Source organism: Chrysochloris asiatica, unplaced genomic scaffold, assembly GCF_000296735.1.
Source record: "Chrysochloris asiatica unplaced genomic scaffold, ChrAsi1.0 scaffold00050, whole genome shotgun sequence".
Taxonomy (NCBI): domain Eukaryota; kingdom Metazoa; phylum Chordata; class Mammalia; order Afrosoricida; family Chrysochloridae; genus Chrysochloris; species Chrysochloris asiatica.
In genome coordinates, this window is record NW_006408568.1 from 700,086 (window position 1) to 722,849 (window position 22,764).

At 49.7% G+C, this 22,764-nt stretch overlaps 3 protein-coding genes across 5 annotated transcripts; 1 reads left to right on the forward strand and 2 right to left on the reverse strand.

The window, feature by feature from the left end:
- Positions 1–221: 221 nt before the first annotated feature.
- TPI1 (triosephosphate isomerase 1) lies at positions 222–3,149 on the reverse strand. Of its 2 annotated transcripts, none has more exons than XM_006862631.1 (7): positions 2,901–3,149; positions 1,593–1,716; positions 1,394–1,478; positions 1,187–1,319; positions 823–908; positions 461–548; positions 222–340 (listed from the first exon to the last, which is right to left on the reverse strand). In XM_006862631.1, the coding sequence occupies exons 1-7, from the start codon at positions 3,118–3,120 to the stop codon at positions 222–224; spliced, it is 855 nt and encodes a 284-aa protein (XP_006862693.1). In that variant the 5' UTR covers positions 3,121–3,149. The 2 variants fall into 2 exon arrangements, with proteins under 2 accessions (XP_006862693.1, XP_006862694.1); XM_006862632.1 differs by having other exon boundaries at positions 1,593–1,673; positions 2,966–3,015.
- Positions 3,150–4,246: 1,097 nt separating this feature from the next.
- Positions 4,247–18,109, reverse strand: USP5 (ubiquitin specific peptidase 5 (isopeptidase T)). Of its 2 annotated transcripts, none has more exons than XM_006862633.1 (20): positions 17,946–18,109; positions 15,132–15,257; positions 14,120–14,186; positions 13,802–13,935; positions 13,509–13,654; positions 13,067–13,251; positions 12,515–12,609; positions 11,056–11,249; positions 10,328–10,399; positions 9,961–10,048; positions 9,719–9,844; positions 9,115–9,268; positions 8,607–8,781; positions 7,989–8,077; positions 7,214–7,405; positions 6,571–6,714; positions 6,346–6,491; positions 5,985–6,138; positions 5,600–5,684; positions 4,247–4,899 (listed from the first exon to the last, which is right to left on the reverse strand). In XM_006862633.1, the coding sequence occupies exons 1-20, from the start codon at positions 18,051–18,053 to the stop codon at positions 4,806–4,808; spliced, it is 2,574 nt and encodes an 857-aa protein (XP_006862695.1). In that variant the 5' UTR covers positions 18,054–18,109; the 3' UTR covers positions 4,247–4,805. The 2 variants fall into 2 exon arrangements, with proteins under 2 accessions (XP_006862695.1, XP_006862696.1); XM_006862634.1 differs by having other exon boundaries at positions 7,283–7,405; positions 17,946–18,104.
- Positions 18,110–19,207: 1,098 nt separating this feature from the next.
- Positions 19,208–20,670, forward strand: CDCA3 (cell division cycle associated 3). Its single transcript, XM_006862635.1, has 5 exons — positions 19,208–19,327; positions 19,567–19,696; positions 19,896–20,189; positions 20,319–20,422; positions 20,515–20,670. The coding sequence occupies exons 1-5, from the start codon at positions 19,208–19,210 to the stop codon at positions 20,668–20,670; spliced, it is 804 nt and encodes a 267-aa protein (XP_006862697.1).
- Positions 20,671–22,764: the final 2,094 nt, after the last annotated feature.

Sequence of the window (22,764 nt, forward strand, 5' to 3'; positions counted from 1 at the left end):
GTTCCAACCATTATCAGTAAGTGGAGAAGTGATTGGCCTGGTCCCAACCATTACAAGGGAAGGTGTAAACAGTAAAGGAAGGTACAGTTTGGATTAGGCCAGGAGAAGGGGCAGGTGACACCATCAGAAGCATGTGGTAGTGGTGGTGGTGGGGGCAGTTGTAGGCTTCTGGGCTGCCTAGTCTCTGGCTCAGGAGGAAGGGGTCAGGAGATGGATGGGGCTTATTGTTTGGCATTGATGATGTCCACAAATTCGGGCTTGAGGGATGCACCACCCACCAGGAAGCCATCCACATCAGGTTGGCTTGCCAGTTCCTTGCAGGTGGCTCCGGTCACAGAACCTGGTAGGGTAGAGAGGTGGTTAGAAATCAGGGGTGAGATGGGCACCATCCTCCTGCCTAAGGAGGACTCAGTCTAATTCTCAGCCCACCCCACCTCAGGCTGAGGCCAGACCCACTCACCTCCATAAATGATACGAGTACTTTGAGCCACTGCATCAGAGACATTGGACTTGAGCCACCCCCTGAGCTTTTCATGTACTTCCTGAGCCTAGAATAAGAGCAGACTCAGTAAAGCCCTTTCTACTACCTTCCACTCAAAGGGGAAAAACACTGGCTACCCATGGAGAGGCAGTGCAATCTCAGAGCATCGAGACTTCAATCCCAGCCAGGCTCCAGAGTGGATGGCCTTGGACAAGTCATTCTCTCTTTAGACTTGGGGACTCCTTGTCTGTAACACGAGAGGTTGGACCGGATGGTCTCTGGGACAATCGAGTTCTACCAAGGCAGGAATAGATGAGGGCAGGCCTCCTGGGCTAGCTCACCTGTTGGGGTGTTGCCGTCTTGCCAGTACCAATGGCCCACACAGGCTCATAAGCCAAGACGACCTTGCTCCAGTCAGTCACATTATCTGCAGGGCAGAGATCACACATGGAGGGCAGCATGAACAGTAAGGAGCTATCTAGCCACCTGCTGCAGGGCATTTAGAATGGTGGTGGCCCACTGCTGCCCTCTGGTGGCTACTGAAGGAACCCCAGGTATCAGGGAACAAGTGAGGAAGGATGCAAGGACTCCCACTCTCCCTTTGTGGTATCATCATGGGGATCAGGATCCAAGTCAGGCTACAGAGCATCTGACCTCACCCTCTGTAGCCCTGGCTAAGAACAAAAGTCCTTTTTCCAGATATACCTGCGATGACCTTGGTTTGCTCGAAAACGACCTTTTCAGTGATGCCAGCTTCCCTCTCATCTAGCTTCTCCCCAATGCAGGCGATTACTCCGAGTCCCTCTGCCAGGGCGTGGGCCACTTTCTGCCCAATCAGCTGTTGGGGAACAGACTTGGTGAGACATCCCTCTTGGAATAAGGCATCTCTCCCCTCCCCTCCTGGTTACCAACCTCATCTGACTCTCCAAAGACATGCCTTCTTTCCGAGTGCCCCAGGACTACCCAGGTGGCTCCACAGTCTTTGATCATGCCAGGGCTAAAGGAAGAGAGGAAACTATGGATCAAGAGGGAGCCCACCCTGTGGCTTTTCCCTCAACCAAGGAGAGTGAGGGAATGGTCTCCATATACCCCTTATTTGTCTGCATCTTACCTGATCTCACCCGTGAAGGCCCCATTAGTTACTTTGTAGCAGTTCTGAGCAGCCACAGCAATCTTTGGATCTAGCTTCTGCCTGGCGAAGTCGATGTAGGCAGAAGGAGGTGCACAGACAACCTCTGAGAATGAGGAGGCACAGGAAGATAAGATCCTAAGACACCTGCATTCTCCACACTCTCCATCCAGTGCTCTGGAGTCCCCACCTCTACCCCAGCCTTTACTCTCTTCCTTAGTTCTCTTTTCCTCCCCTTTTCACCCAAGCAAGATGACCTTTGTCCACTCCCCAGCCCAGGCTGGCCCTGCACCCAACTCCTACAGCCTACAGCCTTCCTGAGAAGCCATGGCCCTAGTCCTGCCCTCTGCCCTTTTAACAGCTGTGGCTCAGGTTTCCCAGGGCTATTCTGAGCATGAGTACCTCCCAGATTCAGCATTCTCTGGGGGCCAAGTCTGCCTCCCTTCTAAAATAGCCCATCTCCAGCTCCTCCATCAAGGCAAGGATTTTTAGCAAAGGAAAAGGGGCCAGCTCCTGGGGTTCTATTGTGGTCTTTGGGGGAATAAACCAGAAGGGAATACTGCTTGTGATCAGGACTGCTGGTTCTAAGCTTTAGTGAGATGGGAGGGAAAGGGCTGAGGGCAGAGTTCTTTGCCCGTGTGTGGTAGGCTGTTACTAGCTCATAGAGGCCTTGGGCTTTCCCGCTTCCAGGTTGGGGAATGCTGTACGGTCGCTCCTCATTCCCAAAAGGCTTAGCCTGTTTGACATCTGCTCGGCTCTTCCGTGCAATGCAGGAGTTGCCCTAGGTTGCCGAAGGGAAAGGTTCCGAGCCGGTGCCTAGGCGTTTGGGAGCCTGAGCGAGCCCGGCCAAGCGTGGGGAGGAGTCTGGCTACGTGCGACGACGCACGGAGCCAGGGCCCTCCGCGCCGAGGGGCAGGTAGCCTGGAGCCCTCATGCACTCTCATACTCCGCCCCCACAGTCGAGGGCAACGCTAGCCTCTGCCGGTCGCCCTCGGGCTCCAGCCCTACCCCTCGGCTCCAGGCTGCTGCAGCCCCAGTCCATGTCCTTCCTCCCGGTGACCCAAGTCCTTTCCCGCCCCGAGTCAGAGGACACCATTAAATGGAGCTCCGCTTTTCCCCCTCGACACACCCTCGCGACTGCAACTGCGAGGTCACTGCACTGTTAGATCGATGTCCGAGCACCCAACGGCCCTTTTCCACCGGTCATGCATCCAGGTCCTTGCGGTCATCCGACTCGGAGCCACGCCCGTCCCCCTTCCCAGCCCCAGCCTCTTCTCGGTGAGGGCTTACCGGTATCGGTCGGCACCTTGGCCGCGTTCAGAGTGGTGATGAGTTCCCCTAAAGCCTTCTTTCGCCCGTTCATTTTCCAGTTCCCCCCCACGAAGAACTTTCTGGAAGGCGCCATTGCGTTGGTGCCGAGACACTGAAGGTCAGTCCCACCGCGCAGCCGCTGCCACTGCCCACTTATATAGAGCGCGGTGAGGCAGAACTCCGCCTCCTCCTCTGCCATGGTGAGCCCGCCCCCTGCCTGGAAGTCCTTCCCCCTAGTCCCGCCGGTCGCCCGCTGTTGCAAGGTTCTGACATTCCCTCCTTTCTTGTAGCAACGTTCTAGGGACATTGGGGGAACGTAGTTACTTTAGCCTCCACTGCCTGGCTATGCGGGAGGGCAAGAATTATCGTTTGTGCTCAGGGGAACCCCCGAGTTCAAGACTACAGCGCCACAGAGGGCCAGAGAGGTGGCTGTAAATGGAGTTTTGTTGGCAGGCTAGACCACTCCACTGCTTGGCCTTAGGCCGAATTGGTCACTAAGGCTGAGGGAGCACTGAGGGCATTGTTCCAACTCAGGCAGAGAGAACCCCTTTCTACATTGGAAAAGCTATATCCCTTCCTGCTTTAGCACCCTTGGCCTACCCTGCAAAATTTCTAGCTCCCTAGTTGTTGGAGCTCTGGTTGGTAGCGTAGTGGTTACGAATCGGGCTGCAAACCGCAAGGTCAGCAGTTCGAAACTACCAGCTGTTCCGCGGGAGAAAGATGAGGCTTTCTGCTCCTGTAAAGATTTACAGCTTTGGAAACCCTGTACAGGGTCGCTATGAGTCGGAACCGACTCCACGGCACATAACACCAACAACAGTTGTTGGACAAATGAGTGTTTACAGGGGGAAAGAACCCACATTGGCTAACTAGTTACTGCGCCACCGTCCAGAAGTCCACAGCCCCCTCTTTACTCCAGTTGGTCAAGACATCACAAGAGACTGAAGGGTCTGGGACTCAGGCTGAGAGCCCCCCAGCCACGATGGGCATTTGGTACTTACTTAGTCCCTTCCTGAGACTATTGGAAGGAAGCTCTCTTGTGCCCTCCTACTCTGTGGCTTTGTTTAGGTTACTCCACTTCCCTGATGTGACAGCCCCAACTAGCAGTCACTTGCTGCTCTTCTACTGTTTCAGTGACAACCTCTGATCTGTCCTTTTCATATGCAATTTTCCAAAAGTTCTAGGACTGGTGAAAATTAAAGGGATAGCAATATGGATGGGGCAGGAGAGTGGCAGAGGGGCTAGGAGTGTTCTGAAAGGGCCCTCCTACTAGTTCTAGGAAAGAGACATCCCTGCCAAGGTAGCAAAACAGGACAGGACACAAGTTAGCCATTGTACTTTTATTCACATCATGTATTTTGGCATTTTCAGAAAGAATGGGGAAAAGACAGGGTAGGGAAAAGAATGAGGCAGGAGGGTGGGGGCGTCCCCATTTCCCTCATACTCCTCCTTGCCCAACCACACATGGAGCAAACACAAAGGGTGAGGGGAAGCACAGGCGCTTCCTCCCCTAGAAGAGGATGCACAAAGCTACACCCAGGCACACACACAAATGAGACACCCTCCCCTGACTCCATACCAGGGGGCTGGGCAAGAGAACACAGAGAAGCAGAGCACTGTGGATTTAAGGGGCAGGGGAAGCAACAAAGTCTCTTTATAGACAGGCTGGCCCCCTCCCTTCCCCTTCCCACTCGATCCCCAAAGTCTATAGAGTGACCCCTGCCCTTTGCTTGGCCATTCTCCTATGGCCTCCAGCTTCTTCCCTGCTGGGGACAAAAAGAAAAAGGGTATAGAGCAGGGGGGCTGAGGTCCATTCTTCAGCCCCTATCCCACATGCCGGGTGGTTTGTCCCCTGGCCCCAGTGTAAGGGGTGAGGAGGGGCTCTTAGCTGGCCACTCTCTGATAGAAGTAAATGTAGCCCAGGTCCTTGGGTGGTTTCTCAGAGGCACACACTTTCTGGTCATTGTAGATCACCCATCTGGGGAAGAGACAGAAAATGATCAACATTCTAAAGTTTATCAATTTAATTTCTAAGTCCCAAGAACTCCTACAGTTGTTCCTGGTGATTCTGGGGGTAAAGGTTCCCAACATTGTTTTTCTGGGTCCCCAAACCTACAGCCCACCTGCTCTCTGTCTGAAGGAAGCTTCCCAATCCCACAAGGATCTTTTCTCCTATTTGTTATCTTGAGATCCTCCAGTATCTTTAACACCCCCCAACCGTTACTGTAAGGCTGGGGGTTAGCAAACTTGTCCTGTAAAGTCTAGTAGTAAATGTTTGAGGCTTTGCAGGTCACCCAGTCTCTTACAGCTACTCAGCTGTCCTGTTGCAGCATGAAAAGAGCCACAGACAGTATACAATGACTAATGGGGTTTCCTGGTACGGTGCTATAGGATCAGTGCTAGACTGCTAACCACAAGGTCACCAGCTGCTCCTTGGAAACCCTATACAGGGTCGCTATGAATCAGAACTGACTTGATGGCACTTAACAATACTGTGGCTACACTCCAGTAAAACTTTATTAGCCCTTGGGCTAGATTTTGCCAATCCCTGCTATAAGGCATTTTTCTAATCTCTGGTGTGTTTGGGCCCTTCATCACAAATATTCTAAGGACTTCTTCCAGAATGCTCATTCCCACCACCACTTCCCCATTCAAAGTGCACACTGCCAGTCCCTCACCTGCCCTCCTTCTTGATGTGACAGACGTAGTGACCACACATGGTAGAGGTGCCCATGTGACTAATGAAGGCAAAGAGCTGATACTCTAGGGAAAGGGCGAGAAAGAGGGCAAAGAAAATGGGCGAGAAATTCTCGAGTGCCATTCCAGAGACACATCAAGCTGCTCACAGTGAGGACATGGGTTTCAGGGAATGTGGGGCATGTATTGGGCCAAAAGGCTTTCAGCCTCCAAGACTCCCACTCTCAAGACGTTGTTAGTGGAAGGTCGTTTCTGACCCTCCCTGACACTGGAGGAAAATATAGCACAGCGGCCTTCCAATGAGGGATCTGGAGTAGCAGACTGGCTAAAGTCTCCAGTTCTGTCCTGTTTCCCGGGAACACTCACTTCCAGGACCATCCCGGACTTTAGGTCCAACTGGCACAGACTCAGAGATGGAATCGGCAGCTGAGCGGCCCTCGGAGATGTCCATGGCAGCTTCAGCATCCAGGTCATCAATGTGACTGAAGATCCAGTCCACAGCCCGTTCTAAACTATTGTTCTTGGAGAGGAAAGAACTGTTACTTTTCTGAACAAGCTCTGGGGCAAGAAAACCATCAGTGAAAGTTCAGCTCCTTCAGAGAGGTGGAGTCCTAGCCTTGGCCATGCCATTCCCATTGTCCTTGGTCTTACTCTTGAAGGACAAAATCTTACTCTGACCCCTTTTTTCCCACACAGACCCCAAACCCTTTGCTGTGGCATCTCATACCGTGGCCCGTAGAGCTTTCAGGGCCTGGTCCTGGGAGAAGCCCATGGAGACAATGGTGGTCACACAGTCCTCTGGCGGGGGGTCAGCTGCTGCACTGGTGGAGCCAGGTCCACTGGAGCCAGGCAGGATGAGGGGGTTTGCAAAATCTGTCAGGATGTGGAGGGTTGAAGTGTGTTTCCAGGGGGATGGGGGCCCCGCCCCTCCCTGCTGCTAGAAGCCGCCTACCTGGATCATCCATGTGCGACATGACCCAGTTCATGGCAGCCTCGGCCCCACTGTTGCCTGTGTAGTAGACAGCCTTGCGGCAGGCATCCATAGGGAAACCCATCTCCACCAGCTGGATAATGACCGATTCATCCAGCATTGGTGCTGTGGGAGGGAGAAATTGTGGGCACAGTGACCACTGGGGCATTGGGACAACACTTGCCCCTTCTCCCTCCAACAGTATACCCACCAGCCCTTTCCCAACTACCCAGGCCATGCATTTCCCTCAGCCTTATCCCAGAATTAAAGTGACCAACATAACATGGGTCCAATATTGTAAAGGCACTACATGGAGGCTAAAGATCCCCTATTTACCCCCTTTCCTGTCCCGTTTTCAAGGAATAGCCCAGTTTCTGGAGCGGGATACTCCCCACAACACCCAAACATGGAGGCAAACAGAGTTCAGAGGCAATTAGCCAGGGCTATTGTTATCCACATGGAGAATGTGGCTGAGAGTGTTCTAGTCAGTCCCCAGGTCCATCAAAAGGACAGAGGAAGTTTGAAAGGGAAGACAGGAGAAACACAAAGAACACAGTCACGGGGAGGTAAAGTAGAGAAGCCCCACCATCAGCAAGGAGAGAGACAGACAGGAAGAGTCACTAACATGTTGGAGAGGAGAAGTGAGGGGAGCAGAAGGAGTCTTCGTCTTCGTTGCCATAGAAACCAAGGCTACCTTTGGGCTCATCCGGAGTGACCAGGGGAGGGGCAATGTCAGGCAGCTCCTCCTCTCCAGGCTGCAGCCCTGTACCCCTCAACTGGGAGATGTCTAACTCCTCTGGCATCTCAATGGACACGTCTGCAGTGGGAATGGAGGAAAAGGGTCACCTCAGCAGCTCTCTGAGGCCCTCTTGGAGTCACTCTGAAAGATTTCATAGTTGGAACTTCTTTGTAACAAGGAGCTACTACCAGGACCAGGGCCAATCTCAGAGCGGTCCCACTGTAATGCAAAGAATAGTGGGCCCAGGAGTCAAGATCCCTGGACTCTAGATCTAGAACAATGAGCTACAGACAAGGAAGGGCCCCCCAATTTGTGCAACTGATTGATTCTTCACTTCTGTGGGTCTCAACTTCCTTTGTCTAGAAAGTTTTCAAATAGTTCTTATTCATCAGGGGTCTGTAAGAGTAATGGGAATTAACTTCTCAAGGTTGTCAAAAGGAAAATGTTTTAAAAAACTAGAAATCATTGGCTGCAAATCTAATTGCAAATCAAAGAAGTTTTTTAATATTTTTAGTCCATGTTTTTCAAACATGTTTGGAAACAACTAAGATCATTTTTCCCCTACTTTCAAGTAAAATCTAAGCAGCACAGATTTACATGTGTTAAGGCCCCTCTGGTTCGAGCACTATCTGCTTAACCTCCCTCGTCCCAGTCACCATACCCAGTTTCTTGGGCACCCAGTCTAAGCCGAAGGTGAACTTCTTGATCTGGATGACCAGGTAGTCAGGGAATGAGGCAAATCGTGTTGTCCTATGGAAGACAGAATGTTCTGGTACCCAGAGAATCCCAAGGCTCTTCTCTCCTGACAGCCCCACCCTGGGGCTTAGCGTGTCTGGAGTAGAAGACATGACAGCCCAGAAGATCCTCCACACTCTTCCCCTGGGCAGACCACGGTGGTGTCTCTGCAGACAAGAGCAGCAGACTCCTAAAGGGTGCCTATCTGGTTGGCAGTAGTCAAGGGGCAGGTGGCCGAATTCCCTTCACATTTCAAGCCTGTGCCAATGACAAGGCTAGGCCTAAAGTAACGTCATTTGCTAGAAGTCCACATTCTGTCCACACTAAGTGCCATGATTAGGGAGGGAGTGAGGAGAAGCTGCATGGAGTAGAGGAGTGCAGGGACAGAACCAGGCAGCAGATGGAGCTTCCTGGTTCCCTAAGGTCAGATACTCAGCTCCAATTGATTGAACCCTGAGATCCTAGCCACAGAGCATCAGGAATGGGAAAAGGAGACAGCAGTTTTCAGGATTACCCTGCACAGGCCCAGACCAACAGGACTTACTTAACAGCGACCGATTTGGCCTGCAAGGCCGTGCTCCAGAAGTCATCCACCTGCTCCGGCGCTCCGTAGGCCTCCAGGCAGGAACTGAAGGGCACCTGGGCCCGGACCAGTTCTGGCAGTGGCAGCTTTTCCTCCTCAGCTTGCCGTTTCTTTTCCTCATACTCCAGAAGTTCCTCTGGTGACAGAATTGACAGGTGGATTCTTCAGGGGACACTGTTGCTTCCCTTCCTTAGCTTCACCCTGCTAGCTCCGTGTCCATGCCACTCAGGATCTCAGCTCTACAACACTCCCAAAGCCCACTAGATACCTATTTCCTTAGGATCTTGCCTCTTTCTCAACACGGCTTTGCATAACAAGCAACGTGAATTCTACCCACCCAATGGCCCAAGAAGCAGAGCATACCACGGGCTGGTCCTCAAGGCCAGGCTCTGTTCCTCCAAGGTGCATAAGCACTTCTCCTAGACTACGCCTCCCACCGCCTCCAGGCCTCATTGAGAGAGCAGCCTACCTTTGTTCAGGGCTGCATCCATGGGCACAGGCAACTGCATGATGTAGTCAACTCGCTGGGTGTACTTAACCTTCTCTGTAGCCAGGCACTTGATCTTCTCCTCCACCAAGAAGCGGAATACTTCATTAGGGTTTTCAGAACTCCGGCAATTTCTCTATGGGAAAGAGGCAGGTATCGAATAGGGACCGAAGAGGTTCACTGGGGGTCAGTGAGAGAGTGGAGTGACATGGAGACTGCCATTAAGGGGTGTGGGGATACAAGAGTTGAGTAGAATTTCAGTTAATTACTTTAATTGAACACCCTCTGCCCAATTCTGCTCCCATCAGAGCACTGTGTGACTGTGCCAAGACATGTGCTTGTATTTTTCTTTATGAGAAATAAGCATTCTCTTTGGTCATGTCTTAATTAGGCTGCAAGCTCATCGAGTATGAAGATTGCTGCTTGTCCTCACTATTCTCAGGTGCAAATGCAATCCTCAGTCTACTGACCAGGGGACAGGGGGGGACTGGACTGGGGCTTCCAGGAGAGAATGGGCAGGAGGGAGAAGGCAGTGACGTGTAGGTGCATGGAAGGAGTATGAAGCAATCTTCCCTTTGTCCTTTACCTCCACCATGTTGATAAGGTGAAGGAAGAACTCCTGGGCGTCCTGCTGCCGGTTGGTGGAGAACTCAGGGTGGCCCTTGCCAATGAGGGCTTTGAACATCCGAGGAGCAATGCCATCCTGAACTTCCTAGGCAGAGCCAGTGCAGGGATTCAGCTGAGCATTGACAACTCCCTATCTCTTACACTCCCAGACCTGTTTCCCCATAATTCCAGAGCCTGAAAGGAGTAGAGTCCCAGACTCACTTTCTGTTCTGGCATCTGCTCCCCATCGCTGGACTCCAGCGCTGGCTTGGAGTACTCTCCGGAGAGAAGGCCATGGCCCAGCTTGGCTCTATGATAACATCCAAGAGAACTATTTAACATCAGTCTACTAATGACCCTCTGGCACCTATCTGTATCCTTCCCTGCCCCACAACTCCTCCACCCTGCCCACCTTAGACAACTCTCCAAGTGTGAAAAACCTTTTGTTCCACAGGAACCCAGCTCAAGGCAAACATGCCCAGAAGGAAATCAATCATCCAAACTGCTTCCTACCCCAGGTGGTCATGGAGGAGGAAGAGCACACCCGGGCTGTGAGTGGCACTCTTGTATAGAGGGCCTGGCTACCTACACCTGGGTGCTGAAGTCCTGGGTAGGGTCCGATGGGGCATTCTGGAAGATTCTCTCCAGCTTATCCACATACCTAAGAACCAAGGAAAGATCACTGCAGTGGCTTTGGCCTGGGCTCAGAGGAAAAGAGAAGGGAGCAACAATCTACCAACTCATCAGAGAAGAGGTTTATCCCAGAGTGGAGAGTTGCTGGTAGTTAAACCTGGAGCCCACATCTCTCTAGCAACCTGCTCTTTTTCCCCTTCTAACTATGCCAGTTGCGGTATATTCTGAGGTATTTTTTCCCTGTCTTCTCCCCAAGCTAGAGCCAGTGGAAGGGAGAAGGTCTACTGAGATTAGGATAAATACAATTCCTACTGCCTTTCTTCTCCAAAACCCTCTCTCTCTCCAAGTGCTGCCTGTCCCTGTTAGCTGTACATCTGATGTCACTGGCCTAAAATAAGACCACCTGCTTACTAACCCTTGCCTCAGCCAGACGGCACAGAGAGTCCTGGGATTTGGTGTTCTGCTTTCTCAATGGGACTGTGAGCGTCTGGGTGGTGGTGATAGAATTGAGCCCTTCAGGAGCACACCAGCCACAGTGTAATAGAAACTATTCTGAGACTGGGATAAAATGCAAACGCAAGGAAGACAGGTGAAGGAAGCTTATGCCCTGAGAAGACCAGAAGAAAAGCTGAGGAGCTAGGGGGCAGAGCGAAGGCGCTATAGTGGGGAGAGGGCGCCACTTACTTCCTCTGGAAGTCGGGGATGCTGAAGAGCACCTGGACCACAGAGTTGAGGTAGCAGCTGTTACCCAGGTTCCGGATGCCTGTGTAGCCAGGCCCGAACAGGGGCTTAAGTGGCCCACCCGACTCCTGGATCAGCTCCCACTCGCCAATCCGCTGGTTCATATCGATCTCCAACTCAGTCATCGTCTTGTCTGTCTGCATGGGAAGGGGTGCTTTAGACTGTAAGACACTACACCCTGCATGTTTTATGAACTTTACTTAATAAATACAGAGCTGGAGCTTAGAATTTGTTAAATACGGACTCAAGCTTGGGAGGCACTTTAAGTATCATCCAGTCCCGGCCGCAGGTAGTCCTCTCAGAGGGCTGTGAGCCTCCCGTTCAAAGAAGGAATGATTGTAACCGTGGCAATGAAACAATATACAACAGGCTGAATGTAAAGGTAATGTTCTTCCATGTAAACTATCACATAATTCTCAATAAAACATTTAAGAAAAAAGAAGGAATGAAAAGAGTGCGATGGGCCCTACCCCCTCTACTGGAAACGTTCTTCCTATCCTGAATTGACTCCTGCTCAGCCTTCAGATTCCTCCTTAAACATCACATTCTCAGGGGAATATCCTTAACCCCCTAGACTAGATGAGGTCTTCTTTCCTGCTTCATAACCTATTGTATCACCCTCCTCTACCTCTCTTTCATAGCACCCATCAGTTTGAGATTATTCAGTTGTTTGGGTTGAGAATGTAATTAACACCAGCCTTTCTCTCCAGAATTTGTCTGTGTAAGCAGATTTCAGTAAATATCCACTGAATGAATAAATGATTCTAGGGGAGTTTTCAATGAAAACCCAAGTATGAAAAGGCGTCAAAAAGTTCACAAAAAAATAGAATTAAAAGATAATGGATTTTAGGGCCCTAGAACCATCAAGAGAAAAGAGTATGAGTGGAAGTGGGACCCTATCCAGAGAGGCAGTGACACCAGAAATGGAGGCAGATATGAGGCTATGGGGAGAGGGGAGCAGCTGAGGACTCTATACTCCTGGAAAGAGAAAGGCTGTGTGCTGGCGGCCAGGAGGCAGGTTACAGAATGTACCCTTTGGTGGTTTAAATTATTATATATTCCTGAGTGTTTTTGTGTACACCCCTCCCACCCCACCCCACAAAATAACAGAGGGAATGGCAGCAAATACTGTTGAATGATGATGCATAGAGGAGATTGTAATCACTGAAATGATGAGGGTAAAACTGATATTCTCCCATTTAAACTACCACTCAATTCACAATAAAAACTTAAAAAAAGGAAAAAAAAAGATAATGGGTTTTTCCACACTTTTTAAGGTCCCCTTAGATCTTGGCTCCTGGGTTAATTGAAGTAGCTCTTTCCCAAACCCTACTCTCCACCTTAGGCAAGGAAACAAGCTTCACAGGGGCCGGGTCAGAGAGGGAAGTTAAAGGGTTCTCACCTTCTGCATCTTCAGCATGTCAATGCCGAAGTGGGACAGATGCTCAGCTAGGTTGGGATCCAGGACCATGTCGTCTTCATCGTATGAGTACACATCTGGGGCAGGGGGCAGGAGCAGTGTCAGAGGTGGTAGGTAGTTCACAACTGTTCTGGTCATCAACTCCACTCCTTGCCCTGAGGGAGCCTCAGTGGGACAGAAGGGCTAGCCTGTAAGGGTAACTCTCCTGAACACCAGTGAGGCCACAGACCCTTCTAGGGCTAGTTATCAGAGAAGATGGGGGTGAAACAGTGAAGGTTAGATCACTGCTTCTACCCATGCCAGAAAAGGACTCGGGGAAAGAAGGATTTGGAAGGACACTCACTAAACAGATAATGGTAGTTACCTCTAGGAAAGAGGCTAGGATTGTGGGGGTGGGGGTGTTTAATTGAAGATTTAGTCTCACCTGTAATAGTCTATCAAGAGAATGCATTCATACATGTTATACAAAGTTAATAAAAATGAAAATGTACTTTCAACATGAGGGTAGTGGGGGAAGAAAGAAGAGGGTCATACCAGCTCCATCAGGTGTGATGGTGCCCAGCTTGACAGCCAGTGGATAGGCGGTCTCCCTATAGTGTTCCACGGCATGGTTGTTGCCCCCACTGCCATCAAAGTAGCGTCGGCCACAAAGGATGGAGCCATCTGTTAGGTTGAGCCACAGGTTCTCTCTCATGTCACACTTGGAACACTTCCAGCCACTGACCACAGGAAAAGAGACTTAATGGAAATGTAGGTTGGGGGCATATGGGTATAGCAAGGAGGGGGTTCTGCAGGGCCCCAGCAGTCCCAAGATCTCTCCCATTCTCTGGCCTCAGGATGTGCCCTGCTTTGTTCCCCTCCCCCTAAGTCTCCCTTCCTGTCCCTCCCTGCCCTCTCCCACCAGATCCCTCAGGAGGGCATCCTGTTTGCCCTTGCTCTTAGAGTTGTAACCCAGGGAGGAAAGGCCAGGTCTCACCAGGGAGGGATTCGAGCAGGGTTGTCCAACTGCTTAAGGTTGAAGGCATGCTTTGACACCTGCCGCACCTCCCCATCCCAGGCCTGCACCTCCTGCTTGCGGGAGGCAGAGTCAGCCGACAGCAGGGCCTCCACCGCACTGGTCACCTGGAAGAAGCAGAGGGTCAGAAACAGTACCCAGCTCCATATACCTCTCTCCCGCATACACTTTGGCTGTCAGTGTCTGACCACTACATCACGACTCCAGCCCCCATGTGCCCCAGAATCTTTGGTGGAGCATGAAGGTATTCATACCCGTTCTCTGACCATGTCAGGCAGGCCTCCCAACCCATCCCGGGCAATCTCCAGGTAATCAGGCAAAATGATAATCTTTACATCTTCATCATATTCAAACTTATCCTCAGTGAGGTCAAAACCGCCTTCCACACCTGGTGGCATAAGGAAGAAAAGGAAGAACAGAGCAACCACCACAGGTAAATGTCCCTTCTCTGCAAAAGCCCCTTCCTTTGTCCCCTCTAGAGCTCTAGGACCACAGAGCAGGCCTATTCCCTGTTACCTCTGACAATAGGAAAGAACAGCTTGGGGAGTGAGGAAAACATTGGGGGTGCTCACCAATAGCCAGTCGGGTGGGCTTCTTGCGTGGGGGGTCTCCAGTGCCTGTAGTGGTGTCCTCCTCTTTCTGCAAGGAGGCAGGAAGTAGGATCAGCAATGGGCACTCGAGTCCAGAGGAGGAAACTCGGGAGCACAGATGGGATGGGTTAATCTGGGAAGAGGGTGTAGCCAAAACCTATCTATGCTGAGTTTGTGTTATGTAATTTTTATCTAACAACAGGCTTACTAGTCTGATAAGAGACTGGTGGAACTCCACAGACTATGGCCCTTAGTCACCCTTCAAGTCTGGAAATTAACTCACCCCCATAGCTCAACTCAACTTTCAGCCAAAGAACAGACAGGCCTATAAAGTGAATGATAACTCAGGGAAGTCCGCACTCCTCAGAACAATCAACTGCCCAAGATCAAAAAGGCAGGATTTGTCAAGAGATAAAGCTCAGAAGGCAGGACTGGGTAGGTAAGGACAAATGGAAATGACAAACCCAGGGATGAAGTGGGAAGAGTGCTGTTACATTGTGGGGCTTGCACTCAGTGTCATGAAACAAAATGTGTATGAATTGTCAAGTGTATATATGAACTGAAAGCTTTCATTCAGATCACAATATAGTTTTTATATATGTTGTTGCAATTCATAGTGACCTTGTATAAGGTTTGCAAGGAGCAGCTGGTAGGTTTGAACCACTGGCCTTGTCATTAAGCAGTTCAGGGCCCCTATATGTGTGTGTGTGTGTATATACACATATGTAATATACGTACATATATATATGTGAAACATTTGCCATTTCAAGATTCTTCCTATGTACAGTTCAGAGATATTAATTATGGTCATCAGATTGTTCAACCAGCACCCTTATTAATTCCCAAAGTTTTCCATCTGAGGTAAGGTTTAATGATACAAACAAAAGTAGGTAAAAAGGGGGAAACTGAGACCAACAGGTTAGAATGGCACAGAGATTCAGAATGAGTCTACTGTGGTTTGTCTGCTGTAGTCCTGCCCTGTCCCCTGCCCTACCGGGCGCCGTGTCCGTCGAAGATGCAGGTAGACTCGCTGGCCAGTCTTGTTGTAGTGCCTCTCCACATACTGTTTCCCAAAGCCCAGGAATGTGTTCATGCAGATGTAGAGGCCGCCTTCAGACTCCTGTGGGATAAAAGGCAGGGGAGGAAATGGAAGAAGTCACAGGAGGATAAAGTCTAGCGGGATAGTGAAACCAACGACATGGATGGGGTCAGAAACTCCTGACTTTCAAAAAGAAGGTTCTGTTCTCAAACACTGTGTGGCCATCAGGAAGTTATTTCACCCTTTGAGACCCGATACCTGAGTAAGAGTCTCTCCTATTCCCTCCTCTGACTTTGATAAGCGTCAATGAGGACACCAAAGAGACAAGTAACACCTGTCAGTCACCCATTTTCCCTTTTCTCCTTCTTTGGCCATTGGAGCTCTCCAATCGTAGAAAGCTCACTTCTCACCCAGCCAGTAAATGAAGATCAAATATGTTGCGCGTCCAGTGCTAGAGATTACACACAGAGAAAACAGTTTTTTTCTTAGAAGAGAAGAGATCTGCATGTCAGGCACTGAACCCAAACCAGGGGCACCTGAGACAAATGCTACCTGCTCTCCATAATTAGGTGGAGCAGACTACACTTATAAATAGGAAACCTAACTCCAGAGCATTCCAGCAAGTCCAGACCTTTTCTCTACCACATTCTACTACATGCTCTGAGTCTTCTCCTTCCTCTCCTGCTGAAGCCTGGCTCCAAAGGAACAATGCCTTGTTTGGGGCTCACCGTCTGGCTGGTACATCAAGTCCAGCACTCTTCAGTCACCATCCTGCTCCCACCCATCCACTCTGATCAATAAGGATGATCCCCATTCAAGAGCCATCTATATACCTGTAACATCAAATCTATCTCCTTCCTAGAACAATCTAGCAACACTTGCTGTGACAGCTGGAACATGTACAACCCAGGAAGAACACATGGAAAGAAATCACAGCTGAGGAGGGAGGATGGGCCTCCCCCAAGGCTGAAAAAGCTCACAAGACAGGGTGATAGAGAAGTTGGAGGAGGAAATTGAAGACAGTAAGTCTTCCCTCAGATCCATGGCTCTGAGCAACAATAGGCATCTTCTTCCTCGAATAAAAGCCTCAGTGGCCTTGAAATTTTTTTCTGCTGTGATATTCAAAATAGGACATGCTCTAAGGCGGTTGGTTCTTGGTCCCATAAATTGCTCTGTCCCACTCCCAAATAGACTATTTACCACCACCAGAAAGTCACCTAAGCTCTTTCCACTATGAACCCAATTTGAAGATCATCAAATATTCCAGAAGCTAGTTAATAAGGCAACTAGGTCACACCAGAGACCTTTGACTTGGAGTCAGAGAAGTGTCAGATGATGACAAAAACTGTCTTTGGATTATTCAAAGCAGTTACTAAGGAAGAGAGACAGCAGAGATTACAAAGGACTAAAAATAGTGATAAGGAGGGACCCACTGACTTGTACCATATGTTGAGAATTAAGAAAAACCTTTCCCTCCTGAGGAAGATGGTGCTGCACCAATCCATGCATTTGATCAACTGGGAGCAATATGGGAGCTCTGCAGTGATTCAACTCTTCTGTTGGAACTAAAAGTTGCTGATTTCACTAAGGACTGGGGACCCTGGAGCTTTGCTCTGAAAAGTTCTTTTACCTTTGCCAGACTTCAGAGAAGCAGCACATTGTCTGCGGCTCAGATCAAAGCCTAGGAAATCAAGCAAACCACAAATCACAGTGGTAATCCTGAACTGGGCCTTAGCCCGTGTTGCTATACTCGGCACTGGAGATGCATTAATGAAGCCTTTCCACTCTGACTTGCAGTTTTCTGGCCATGAGCTGGTCTGGCTGAACACCCTGGGCAGGGCTCAGCAGTGGCTTGAGGGGAGGGGTAGTGAGGGGGGCGGATCCCAGACTGCTGTTCTCTCGGTTCAGGCTCCGACCTGGCTAGAGGCCTGACTTTGCTTGAGGGAGGCAGAACTGCAGGAAAAGAGCCACTGGGTGGAGCCGGCAAAAGGTGAAGCACGGTGTAGGTGGCGGTTTTCTCTAACTAGTCAAGAGTGGGCGCCGGGATGGGTAAGAGTCCTTACTATCCATCAAGAAAGAAGCCATCTCTCTGGGAATATTTTAAATGAGATTCCCTCTTTTCTTTATGATGGGCAGGGGAAAGGGAGGGGCTGCGGTTACAGATCACCTCAGTGGAAAAATGACGAGTGCTTTCTTTTCATTTACCAATGACCCACCTTACCGTCCCCTGTCCATATTAACCATGGATAAAAGAGTCTTCCTAACTCGGCCCTTCTGAGAACCGGTCTGCTTCCAAACCCCTTGAACAGTATCAGCCGCCCAGATACTGCAGTACCCACTACCCTTCTACACGGGCCCAGAACAGTGGGGGTCGCCCCCATCCCTCCCATATGAAACTACAAAACCCGGAGAGCAAAGCGCGATAGACACCGCCAACTCCCAGGCTTTCACAGAGGGCCACTCGGGGGATGTAGTCAGAAGGTCGGGTTGCGTCCCTAGTTTCAAATGGCAAAGAGGGAGTGATCGACTACAATCCCCACAGTGCTCCACGATTCAGGGAGCGGGTTCGGTGATGGCAGTAGCTTCCGGGGACGGTAGTCGCTTGACAGTCCCGGCTAATAAAAAGCAACGGCAGAGAAGAGAGTAGGAGACTACAAGTCCCATGATGCACCGAAGGGAGGCGGTAGCTCAAGCCTTGCAGGCCCCGGCAGAATGACCAGGGCGATGGAAGGAAATCGTGCTTGCTGCGGGCATGGGGAATGGGCTTACCGGCGAGTCGAAAGAGAAGGCGCACTCGTCTTTGTGGACCCGGTCTCCAGCCTTAGGGACCCGGATCGTCGGTAATACTGACATTAGCGCCTCACTCAGCTCCGCCATGACACCGGCAGCAGCTCTTCCACCCAGCAGCTCCCACCGTTCCTAGTCCCCCACCCACTATTCTTCCCGTCCAATGAACACTACTCCTTAGGTGCATGCGCTCAAGGGAAGCAGCGCGAGAATGGCAGTTGGGCGGAGCCTATCCACTAGTGCTCCGCCCTCTGCCCTGCCAATGAGAAGTGCTCCTAACACCATTGATGGTTGAAAGAACCAATCTCACTTCTCTAAGGCATATGCACACATATAGCAGCCAGGCGGGCCCAGGAGTTTTGGTTGCTCGGTCTCTTGAGACGCTTATGGTGCCTTCGCGTGTCTTCTATTGCAAAGCAGAAATTGACGGACGTTTAAACCAATCAGTCTCAGAAACTTTCTTGGGGACTTGTCCAATCAGAAAATATTAGGGCACTTGTGTTCTTAGTATTTGAAAAAGGGCTACCCTATGAGGTGGAGTTTGAAAGTGTCAACTGATTGATAACTTCTTCTACCAATAATGATTACTATCCCTCTCGCCTCAGGAGAAACCATCATTAACTCCATCTCCAACTGGTTTTGTACATAACAGCGTAATGGTTTATTAATTTTTTGTTAATAAAATAGTTTGTCTTTAAAACTAAAGGTTTCAAAAACGAAGACTAGCACTCAAAATATCACGAAGAACTCTCAGCCCCATACTGAGCAAAATTCCCGTTAATCAAGGAGGCGTCATCTTGGGCAAGCTAAGCTTCTGCCCATTGGTCCCAGGTTCTCCTTGATAGACGACCTTCCAGCCCAATGCCTACGTTCACAGAGCGAGCCTATGGGAGCGGACGTAGGTTCAGCCAATAGGAGCAAGGCAGGGGGCGTGGCGGGAAGTTTGAAACAGCTTCGGGAGTTAAGGCTCGAGCTCCTGTGGACCTAAAGGAGGAATTGGGGCCCGGTAAGTGTTTTGAGTAAATTAGAGGTCCCGAGAGGTCCAGATGCACTAGTCCTTATCCCCGCAGAGGTCTATGGAATAGCGGCCGGAGGTTCTCCTCAGCTGGAAACTGGGAAGATCGGGGAATTGGGGTAAAAGGTGGACATGATCGCGGTAAGGGCTGAGACCTGAGTCGCTTTTCGCAGGCATCCCTTCCTCGCCCCGGGCCGGGCCCTGCCCCATCCTACTTTTCCTGGTAAAGATGGGCTTGGCCAAAAGCGTCCCAGTCACTCCCGCGCGGCCGCCGCTGCACAACAAGCATCTGGCTCGAGTAGCAGACCCTCGTTCACCTAGTGCCGGCATCTTGCGTACTCCCATTCAGGTACTCTGGGTCGGGGTTGGGGGAGTAGAGAAAGGGTCTTCTTGGCCTCAGCCTCACTTAGTCCTGAACGAGACCTCATGCTCTCTACAATTCCTTCTTTGAGACAACTTTTCTACATCCTTAGGCTGTGTGGGGTAAGCTGAAGGTCTGCGGACTTGTGGGATATTGGCCTGGACCTAGGGACCTGGGCATAGGAGATAGTCAGGGCCCAAACTTGTTCTATCCTGTGGTCCTAACAGGTGGAGAGCTCTCCACAGCCAAGCCTATCATCAGAGAAACAGTTGGAGGATCCTAATCAGTGCCAGGACTCAGATCCTCGCTCTCCTACCCTTGGCATTGCCCGGACACCTATGAAGACCAGCACCAGTGGTAGGTGTTAGCCCAGGGAATGGGCCTCCCAGGACTCTTTCTCAAAGGGGACTCTGTCCTCCTGCTTTGGACTCATCTCTATCTTTTCTCAATAATTTGCTCCCTCTCACCTTGATTTCTCTCTTCCCACTTCCTCACCCACCTGGGCTGAATGATTTGTATCAGCGGGTCACTGTTCCTCTTCACTCCTCTCCTTTAGAACCTCCAAGCCCACTGGTGAAGCAGCTGAGTGAAGAATTTGACACCGAAGCCCCCAAATCAAATCCTCCCCCAGAGCCTGTTCTGCCCTTGGAGACACCTTCATCTTGTGAACTGGACTTGCCTTTGGATACCCATTTATCCCTTGAGGACCAGATACCACCTCTGAGCCAAACTGAGCTCCCCTTCAAAGAGGTCTTCTCCAAGGAGGAAGCAGGACAATCCACAGAAAGCCCTGTGGCCAGCCAGGGCTCAGACAAGCTCTTGATAGATCCTGAAACTCCCCGATCTTCAGGTACAGAATCTAAGATGTAGGGAAGAGAAACTAGGAGTATGTGCTAGTCTTGTCCAAGGATGCGTGTAGAAGGAGTAAACTGGAAGCCTCTAACTTGGGGTCCTTGCTTTAACTCCTTACCCACCCTAGGTTCTAAACGTAATAGACGGAAGCCAAATGGCAAGGTACTAGGGAGATCCCCCCTCACCATCCTGCAGGCTGACAACTCCCCTGGGACCCTGACATCACGCCAGGTAAAGGGAGAGAGGGTGACTAGGAAATCCAAGTTGGGGGATGGGGGTGGCCTTTTACCTGGATCTTCCCACTTACACACTGCCCTTTTCAGGGTAAACGGCCTTCTCCCCTGAGTGAAAATGTTAGGGAACGAAAAGAAGGGGCTGTCCTGGGAACTGGACGACTTCTGAAAACTGGAGGACAAGGATGGGAGCAAGGACAGGACCATGACAAGGAAAACCAGCACTTTCCCATGGTAGAGAACTAGGCCCTGGGCCTAGTGGTGTCCAGTGTCCTTCTCTTTCCCTGGCTTACTAATAAAAGGCTGGTTTTCTTTGACTCCCCCTAACCTACAAACTCGGGAACTGAAAGCTTGATTTGGGCTTTTTTTTTTTTTTGGTATGTTTCTTGTATATTAAAGGAAGTGATATTAAATGTTTTTAAATGTTATACCTAAATCTTATACTGGATCTTTTGTATGTAGGCTTGTGTTCCCTGGCCTGAGTGTCCCCTACTGCTAACTCCAAGCCCCATTTCCATCTCCTCCCTTAAATGCTGATGTCCTCCGGGGTTCTATCCTTGGTGTTTTCCTCTTGCTCTCTCCAGGTGTTCATTTCTATGGCTTTAGCTACTTATCTATATTCTGGTAACTTCCAGGTCTCTCTAACTTTAACCTTTATCCAGTTAGTTTATAAGCACTTCAAAGTCAGTTTGTCTAAAATTGAATTTGATCTTCCCCCAAAGCTATTTCTCCCCTACTCTTTGTTGTCATGAATTATCCACCCATTATACAAACCCAAACCTTGGCCATCTTTTGCATCCCTACCCTCTCAATAACTCACACCCTAGCATTCAATCACTAAATCTCGGTGATCTTATATCTGCACTCTCATTCCCATCCCTCTCCCTTACCCTTCTGTCTCCATCACGTTTGCATTTTTTTCTAGTTATTCATCCCTGTTGACATAAACTCACTACTCCCATGGTTCCTATCTAACCTGTCGAGTGGCTGTTGTCAGTTTGATTCCATGTTGTTGTAAAGTACTGTCGAGTTGGTACCAACTCAGCGACACTGTGTAACAGGGTTTCTGAGGAGCAGCTGGTGGGTTTGAATGGCCAACCTTGTGGTTTGATGTCCAATGCTGATCTTATAACACCACACCAGAAATACTGATCCCATATGGATAGATTTTAAAACAACATAATGTTAAGAGCAGACATGTTTTAGTTGTTAAACTTTATTGTTTGGTTTTAAGAAGACTTAAGTGGGTAATTTTAAACAAATTTTTTTAGAAACACAAAATGTTTTATTTTAAAATGTTGGGAAAACATAAAAAGACAAATGTCCATTATATAATCAAGTTTTAAATATATGGAATCTTTTGAAATGTAGTAGGCACTACCAAAGAGCTAAATGTTACAAATTACCTTACCATATTTCTTCTCTAGTATCAATAATGCTTGATACCAAGAACCTAGTAAGTCATCATCTTAACATTCCACTTAATTACACAAGTAACAATTCTCTTCAAGATATTCCAGACATACGAAGCTTCCAGTTGAATTTCACAAATGTTAACATTTGTCAGTGTTTGCCTTTGAATGTTTTGAGCATTGCTGTTATTATTGTTGGCTTATAACCACTACAGATACTAGTTCTAGGCCAGCCCTGTTGTGGCGAAGGAATGACTGCTTCCATAGGGTCTAGACCCCAGGACCTGTATGGTGGCGTGTAATGCAGACTCCCATAACCATCCCAGGGGAGTATAGCCACAGACTGCACCCACCTGGGGGGCCTCAGAAGCTGCTTCCATTACCCCAACTTCCCACACAAGAGCCCTGACAAGGAGGGGTTGGGGATTTAAAATATGTCAATGCATTATTGTTGTTGTTGTTAGGTGCGATCGAGTCGGTACCGACCCATAGCGACCTTATGCATAGCAGAACAAAACACTGCTCGATCCTGGGTAAACCTCACTATTGTTGCCATCCTTGAGTCCATCAATGCTGCTACTTGCCCAATCCATCTCATTGGGGATCTTCCTCTTTTTCTCTAACCCTCTACCTTACCAAACATGAGATCCTTCTTCAGTGACTGGTGCCTTGTGACAATATGTCCAAAGTATGAGGCCATCGTGGCCTCCAAGAAGCACTCTGGCTGCACTTCTTCTAACACAGATCTGTTGGTTCTTTTGGCATCCCACGGTACTTTCAATATTCTCCTCCAACACTATAACTCAAAAGCATCAATTCTTCTACGGTCTTCTTTATTTACTGTCCAGCTTTCACATGCATATGAGGTTATTGAAAATACTATGGCTTGGGTCAGGCACACCTTAGTCTTCAAGCTGACATCTTTGCT

Bases quoted from the DNA above. Each gene is read 5' to 3' on its own strand.
- TPI1 (XM_006862631.1), bottom strand. From the start codon at position 3,120: ATGGCAGAGGAGGAGGCGGAGTTCTGCCTCACCGCGCTCTATATAAGT. The intron at 909-1,186 runs GTATATCTGGAA...TCTGCCCTGCAG, and splicing joins GCAAACCAAGGTCATCGCAG to ATAATGTGACTGACTGGAGC. The intron at 549-822 runs GTGAGCTAGCCC...CTCTTATTCTAG, and splicing joins AGACGGCAACACCCCAACAG to GCTCAGGAAGTACATGAAAA.
- USP5 (XM_006862633.1), bottom strand. From the start codon at position 18,053: ATGGCGGAGCTGAGTGAGGCGCTAATGTCAGTATTACCGACGATCCGG. The intron at 13,936-14,119 runs GTGAGCACCCCC...TTATGCCACCAG, and splicing joins GCCCACCCGACTGGCTATTG to GTGTGGAAGGCGGTTTTGAC. The intron at 6,715-7,213 runs GTTAGTGACTCT...TCCCTCCCACAG, and splicing joins TCACTTCTCCTCTCCAACAT to CACCAATGCTGGATGAATCG.
- CDCA3 (XM_006862635.1), top strand. From the start codon at position 19,208: ATGGGCTTGGCCAAAAGCGTCCCAGTCACTCCCGCGCGGCCGCCGCTG. The intron at 19,697-19,895 runs GTAGGTGTTAGC...CCTCTCCTTTAG, and splicing joins TATGAAGACCAGCACCAGTG to AACCTCCAAGCCCACTGGTG. The intron at 20,423-20,514 runs GTAAAGGGAGAG...TGCCCTTTTCAG, and splicing joins GGACCCTGACATCACGCCAG to GGTAAACGGCCTTCTCCCCT.